Source organism: Megalobrama amblycephala, linkage group LG2 (assembly GCF_018812025.1).
Source record: "Megalobrama amblycephala isolate DHTTF-2021 linkage group LG2, ASM1881202v1, whole genome shotgun sequence".
Classification (NCBI taxonomy): Eukaryota; Metazoa; Chordata; class Actinopteri; order Cypriniformes; family Xenocyprididae; genus Megalobrama; species Megalobrama amblycephala.
The window spans coordinates 21,692,062-21,700,140 of record NC_063045.1 but is presented as its reverse complement, the minus strand read 5'-3'; the positions used below and the strand labels follow the sequence as shown (position 1 = coordinate 21,700,140).

The 8,079-nt window shown below is 35.8% G+C and overlaps 1 protein-coding gene across 1 annotated transcript; it reads right to left on the bottom strand.

Annotated features, from left to right (window-relative positions):
* Positions 1-3,710: 3,710 nt before the first annotated feature.
* LOC125253047 (GTPase IMAP family member 8-like) lies at positions 3,711-8,001 on the bottom strand. The gene is made up of 3 exons (XM_048166792.1): positions 7,785-8,001; positions 6,015-6,611; positions 3,711-5,676 (listed from the first exon to the last, which is right to left on the bottom strand). Exons 1-3 carry the CDS (start codon positions 7,999-8,001, stop codon positions 4,877-4,879), a joined length of 1,614 nt encoding a protein of 537 aa, XP_048022749.1. The 3' UTR covers positions 3,711-4,876.
* Positions 8,002-8,079: the final 78 nt, after the last annotated feature.

Here is an 8,079-nt window from a genome sequence, read left to right as displayed (position 1 = left end):
ATGTTTTAGAGAAACATAAGGCAAAAACGTGAGGCAAAAAACTGTGTGTTGCCTCAAGGCAACATTATACCATATATCGCATAAGGCCATAATAGGTTTGAATAAAAATGTATCATATTTGTAAGGAAAAGAGTTAGAATGATCTAAATATGTTGGCATTTTCACATGATTTTGTAATGCACTTATAAGAATAGTAATTCACATACTATATCTGCATATATTATGATCTGCACATTTTCTATAGCACTTCAGCAAGGTGTGAAACACTGGCAGTTGATGAGGGTGAGGATGAGGAGTTAATGAGGGGTCATGCTGTGATGAGGAAGATGAAATCATAGTGACAATGGCTGGAGAAATTATATGTAAACAGCAGAGCAATTAATATTCTTGAATAAAAATCTGTAAAAATGTGAGACCATTGTGGTTTGATTTGTTTTATTAAAATTCATTTTTCATGACCAAAATAACCTACTTATTCACTGTGAGAAGGGTTACAAAACCAACATCATGTAGTTGTCAGACAGATGTTAAAAACTCATCACGTTAACAAAAACACAAAAAAAATTTTTTAAATGGCTTGTCAAAGTTGTTTCAGATAACATGTGAAATTGACCACTAGGGGTCACCGTGGAGACGGTGTCGGTATAGTTTCGAAGCCTTGACACAATATGGCACATTTGCTTCAACAGTTTCAGTGTTTCACAAAGCCTCGCTCTGCCCACCACTACACATCACACAGGTGCAAATCACATCACGTGACTAAATATCATCTCCTAAGCATAGGAACCAATGACTTCACATTATACATATATACACACTATCCCAATACACCACAGTTTTCTATACAAATCTGTCACCAATTTATCATCATCTTTTATTATAAGTAGATCAAGAAAGCTAACCTGAGAAGCATTATAATCAATGGTAAATTTAAGATGTTCAATACTGTGATTTAAAAATTGTAAAAAATCAATAATTCATTTTCTGAGCCACACCATATAAGAAAAATATAATCAACGCCACAAAAAATAGGATTGAATACACATTCATGTTCAAAATGACCAACATACAAATTCGCATAATTGGGAGCCATTGTGCTACCCATTGCACTTCCCTTAACTTGTAAAAAGAAGTCATCTTTGTAGATAAAAAAGTTTTTAGTCAGCACCAGTGTTGTCAGTGTCTTTAGACACTCAATGCTAGGACTCTTGTTACTAAAACCATCACATAGAAAAAGATTCAATAGCTTGTATGCGGCTATCATGTGAATTTAAAGAAGTGTCTTCCAATTAGTCAGTTTAAGAAGATTTCGTAGGATTTGTACGTATAATGAAAGGTACGAGAAACAATGTAAAGATCAACGTCAGAGGTTTTACGAAAGAGGTTATGAAAATACTTGGATTAAACAGGCTGTGGCACATTTCGAAAATACAGATCAGAAAGAGTGTCTTGCTCGAACAGTGTCTAAATCGACCAACAATAGGTTGTCTTGTATTATCCACTATTCTGCTCTAAGTAATGAGTTTGCAAACATAGTACATAAACACTGGCATATTCTAAGCTCTGACCCTTCACTGAGTCAGTGTTGTAAAGATCCTCCACGAATTGTCCATAAACGAGCCCCTAATATACGGCAAATGGTGGTGAAAGCTGAGGCCAAACCCCTGGTGTAAGTAAAACAAAACGTTGTTTAAAAACGCATATAGCCGAACACAGAAGTAATATATGATTGAAGGACCAAAAAAATCCCATTGCTGTGCATTTTGATGCTTTCAAACATAATTTGACGACTCTTTGCTTTAGGCATTGAACAAATACAAGTACCTTGAAGGGGTGGTGATATTAATAAAATCTTATTACAGAGGGAAGCTTTTTATATTTACACATTAAATACTCTCTCTCCTAAAGGTTTAAATTTGGATTTTGATTTGAAACCTTTTTTGTGAATTTATTTGACTTGGATGGATTTTTGTGTATATTTGATTCCATTTGTTACCAGTGTTGATTTGATTATTGGGTGATGAGTTTGATGACCTGTATCAGGTGTGACTGACCATGTTGAGATAATGATAAGAAATTGCCATTTTTTGACTATTTACTGTTTGCCTGACCTGACGAAGACCTCTTTGGTCGAAACGTTGTCTTTTTAATAAATTTTGAGAGCAGCGGTGGCAGTGTGCCAATTTTTGTTTGTTTACCTAATAGTGACTCTAATTATCGAGCACCTGCTCTAAGTTGAGCTGGGATGTGCACATATTACTTTTTTCTCTACACTCCAACACTACAACGGTCAGGAGCAGTGGCCATTTTGAACAAAAAATCTCAACCCTGTCACATCTCTGTATATTTATCATTGTTTTGGGGTTGAAAACCTGTGAAAAAAAGAGTTTTTCACTTCATTTATGAATAATTTTAGCCACTGGTTTCAAGTCCAGCCAAGGGTGACATCCTTACACTGGTTTACTCTTTGTATTAATACACATTCATTTACTGTGGTAACATTATAAGCTACTTCCACTCTTTTACTCTAAATATAATGTATATTGTGTCTATGAATTTGAAACATTTGAATGGACTGATAAAGGGAGCTGTAAAGTATTTTTGTTGAAGTATTTTGACCATAATAATGTACCAAATTTAACTCGTATAAATAGTACAGATAAATAGCGTTATACATTTCTAGGTAAAATTGAACTCCGAGCCTCCTGTACCCATTCTGTGACATCAAACAACTTCCCTGTGCCAAGGATCATGGGGGCCTGAAGTGTCCATCAGTTGTACCCTTCGAAATCCTTCATTCTGAAGGGCCCTTTGAAGTGGCCAGTTTTGAGCACTTTGGTTTAGAATGACCCTTCAATATGGCGGTCATGATTGTTTTCACTCTGAAGGACCATTCAGAGATCTATATACCCCGTTTTGAAATGCACCGCCCGTTTTGAATGCAGGGGTGTGTTTCCCAAAGCAAACTTTTGACTTAGAAAGAAGGGTACAATATAAGATTGAAGGCAAACCTGTTACAGTCTTCAACCCCATTACACCATTCTCAAGTTAACAACTTATTAACCTATTATTTTGGGCAAATTAAATGAATTAAATTGTTTTGAGGAACACATGAACAGTAGGTAGCAGGTTTTGTGTAAAATCCTTTTTAAACCAATTCCATTTAAGGGGTTGAGAATAAAAGGTCTATGCCTGAGGTGGAAAAATATGATTTGCTGGAGGTTTGATATGTGCTTAATGAGATTTAGAAAATTAAATGATGTTTTATTAACAAAGTTTGGGAGGAGCAGGTGCAGATAATTAACCTAATTAGCACAAGTGGAAAGCTTTCAGTTAATCAACCAACAACAAGAGGTATATATACTGCAGACTCACCTCTGTTCATTGATAGTTTATCAGCATCCCTCAACCACCCCATCTCCTCACTTCTAGTTCTAGCTATTATTACCACATCCGGGGGGAGTACTCTGGGTTCGGGCCAAAATTCAGAGCACAGAACCCTCTCCCCGGACAGCACGCCATATAAACATAACTTTACACTATTTAATTATATGGATATGTGAACTTGTGAATCATATGTAGTTAAAAATGTAAGTTGAAATATTACAGAATCGCAGGAATAACCCATCTGTGAAAATTTGCTTCCTAACTTCACCCCCTTAGGATACGAGAGAAGAAAATGAGGACAGAAGAATCAAAGGAAGTCTTGTTTATAAAATGATGAACATCACATTTCAGCTTTTAACAATCGTTCAAGAAAAGGCATGAGTCTGTATATATTGTGAATACCTTATTATCCTAATTAATTATATTTTTTGAATGCACATTAGCTTCTTTTCGATTCACTGGTCAACATTAACAACACTGCAGGAATGCTGCATAAAAATATGGGTCAGATTTCACACTGATCTGGAGAAAAACACAAGTGGACAGAATGGAAATGCAGATTCACTCTCTGACAGCAGATGGCGCTTATGAAAGAGCAGTGACAGAACTGGACAAAATGAAGTTTTTATGTGGCTGTCTTGATATTCAAGAAAACATTGTTTGGATGAAACGTGAAATATGTCTCATGTTATAATATTAGTTTTATATTTAAACACGTCTGAATGATCATTGAAAGTCTCCTAGTGAATCTGCAATTAGTCATTTCCACTGCTTAGAGCAACATGTAAGAATTAAAAATGACAATAAAATAAACAATAGTTGTATTTTGATATAACTGACACTGAATTGCGATTAAACAACCCACTTTATGCAACAAATGTCAAAATCACAGTTTAAAATGAACATCATCTACATTGATATTTAATATTCTACTTCTGGTCCAATGTACTCGTGCTGTATCAGCTGTGTGTTCAAATGTTCATTTCCAGCTGTTCTGGTGTATGACAGTGTTTTACTGAATAGGGTAAATCCAGTGATTAAGTATAACTATGGTAACAATCCTAGCAACCATTTATAGCCCCCTAGCAACAGTAAACAAGCTATATCTCAGCAGCAGAATATTTTACTGATTTAGGGACTGGATTTCACATACTAATCAAATTTACTTGAGATATCTAGTTATGATCTCTGTTGTTGAAGACGTGATATCTGCCTCCACACAGATCAACTACAGTAGGTGTCTTAATGCAGAGTTAGCTTTAAAGTGTGCCTTTATAATGTTTTCTTCCAGCTGAATGATGGAGTATTTAACACTTCTTCACCAAACATCATCTGAACATCATCAACATCTTCTGAAGAATCTGCTGTTCTTGTTCAGTGAATCTGACATCTACTCTGAGAACAATGAGAAAAGTGTGCGGTCCAGGATTGAACTACAATGAACTCATCAGATTCAGGTTTCATCTGTGTGTCAAATAATCCAGGAGTATCAACTACAGACACATTCCTGACTTTGTTTCTGATGTTGTTTCCTTTCCTCTTCCTCTTCCTCTCTCTGTCTCATCTCTCTTTCCTCTCTCCGTTTCATCTCTTCCTCTCTCTGCCTCCTCTTTTCTTCCTCTCGTCTGAATCTGTGAGCCTCTTCATAGATCTCATTACTGAAGTGTCCTCCTCCATTCTGCTCTATCATTGTGTCAATCTTCTGCAGTAGATCATTCACCTGCTCTCTGTTATTCTGATCTTTATTGTTGAAGATGTGATATCTGCCTCCACACTGCTCAACTAGATCTCTTAATCTACTGTTCTCCTTAATGAGTTTCTCTACAGACTCTCCTTCTAGCAGATCTCCATGAGTGAAGAGAATGATGGAGTATTTTAACACCTCCTGACCAAACAGTGTTTTAATCTGTTCTGTGATCTGCTGCTCATGTTCAGTGAATCTGTTATTCACAGGAAACACAATGAGAAAAGCGTGAGGTCCAGGACTGGATAAATAAACACTTCTGGCTATCTCTCTCACTAACTCTTCATGTTTCATCTTTGTGTCAAGTAATCCAGGAGTATCAACTACAGACACAGATCTGCCTGAAACAGTGACGTGAGCTTCTGAACATTCACGGGTTACTAAAAACGGACTCATTGAAGATTCAAACTTTTTTTGTCCCAGGATTGTGTTTCCAGATGCACTCTTCCCAACTCCAGTTTTACCCAGAAGAACAATCCGTCTGGATGAGAGACTGACAGCAGGAATATCCTGGATGTTGATGGGGATTCTTTGTATTTTTGGCACTGTATAACAAAGAAAACAGATCACAGTCACTTATTTTACTATAACATGTACTTTACTGCACCAATAAAATAGTTACAGTAACATACAGTAAATACTGATTCAGAATCCGGATGAATCAGACAGTATCACTGCTAAACCAGTGATAAAGCAGTACAAATTTACATGTTTTAAGTTTCATTTTTATTAATATCAATGTTTTGTTTGTTTTGAAAGCTATCTTTTACTGTTAATGTGGAAAGAATGAATCAAATATTTCATATTCTCATAGTAAGAAGCCTAATTCCTTTTTGGCTTATGTGAACATTTTCTACAAATCTAAAGAGATTCTTAGACTTACGATTCTCTGAATTCCTCTGTAAAACTTTAGATATCAGTAGTCTCACTTGGTCACTCTGTCCTCTCTTCTTGTTGTTGAACACATGGTATCTCTGATCATATTTCTGAACGAGTTTCTTCAGTGGTTCATTGTCATCGATGAACTCAATTATTGTCATGTTTTCTTCCTCCAGTTCGTCTCCTCTGGTGAAAAGAATCCAGGTTTTCTCCAAACGTTTTTCTCCCAGCAGCTCCTCAATCTTCTCCACAGTTTCTCTCTCTTCTTCAGTGAATCTGTCAACTTTGATGACCAGCAGAAACACACAGAGACTTGATTCACATCTCTGAAGAACTTCCTTATATTTCCTAAGCTCTTCCTTACTGTTTAAACCATAAAATCCTGGTGTGTCACAAACAGTGAGTGGAAACCCACAGACAGAACTAGACTGAACAGCAACATCTTGTGTGACTACTTTGATGCCTTTCTTTGATATGAAAGCTTCTCTTCCCAGGATTGTGTTTCCTGATGCACTTTTCCCAACGCCTGTTCTTCCCAGCAAGACCAAATTTAAACAAGGATTTGGTATCACATTTTTCTCCTCCATTTTTATTCCACAGCCTGTGAAGAAATAACATCAACATGGAATAAGACTAAAAAAAAATAATACATCCAGGTACAATAGTTGTAACGCCACGCCAGCAGAGGGAGCCCTCTCCCGAGTACTGACTGTGTGCCGCTCCCTCTGCTTCACTGTTCACATCCTGTTTGTCAGACATTTAAGCATGGCTAGGCCATCACTTCACTGCGAAGTATTGACAGTTTACCTGCCTTACAGAGCGCTTCTTTCATTGATTGTTTGCCATTCTGTTACGACCATTGCCTGTTTGACCTGTTTCTGCCTTTTGGATTGCCCTTCTGTTTTGTTGTTTGGATTGGACTGCCTTACTGTGTTTGAACCTCTGCCTGCCTCACGTTTATGTCTCTGCCTGTCGATTCGGCTTTGTTTGCTGTGGATTGCAATAAAACACTGCACATGGATTCTAACGCCGCCTCAGCGTCCTCACAATAGTGTACTTGAATGCACTAAAAATAATTAAATACAACCAAGTACATTTGTAGTTCATTCTATATTAAAAGTGTGAAAGTTATACACTATAAATACACTAAGTAAAAGTGTATTTCTACTTCAGTAGTACTTCACTGCACTTGAAAAAGTATACTATAATACTTATTGATTTTAGTGCACTGAAATAAAGTATACTACCACTAAATATACAGAGTTTTATTAGTGTATTATTGAAAGTGTGCTTTAAATGCTTTAAAAATTAGTTCAATATTAATAGACTTTTACATAGTAATCATAAATGTAAATGAAATGGATTAAAAATATATTATATGTTATATTATTATATGTACTAGTTATAACTACATTTTTCCAAATGTGGTGCTTAATTACATTTAATATAAATGCACTAATTAGCACTAACACTTCAATTGATTTTAAGTGTACTGAAATAAAGTAAATTAAATTAAATATACAGAAGTGTTTTATAAGTGCAGTTCTTAATAATGTGCTGTGAACGCTTTACATAACATTTTAGTGGGTTTTTATATATTAACTGTCAGTAAGTTCTTTTTAATGGATTTTCATGAAAAATAGAGTAATATATGAATCAGTAGATGAGTGTAAATCAGAATCAGAGCAGAATTATTGAAACACTGAAAAACTGAAAACAGCTGAAGTAAATGTGAATGTGATTTATGTTTCACAGAATTTAAAGTTCAACTTACTCTTCCTCTGATCACTAACTCTTTTCTGTCTTTCCTCTTGTTTCTGTTTCTCCCACTGCATTCGTTCCAGTTTCATCTGTTCAATCATTTCATTCTCTCTTTCCTCTCTGTCTTTAATTATTCTCTTATATTGTTCTTCTCTCTCTCTGAATTCTTCTTCTCTTCTCTTTCTCTCTTCATCATGATTCTGTCGTTCTTCCTCCATCATCATCTTCATTCTCTCTTTCTCTTCTTCATGTTTCTTCATCAGTTCTTCTCTTTCTCTGTTCAGTTTCTCCATCAGGATCTTCATCTT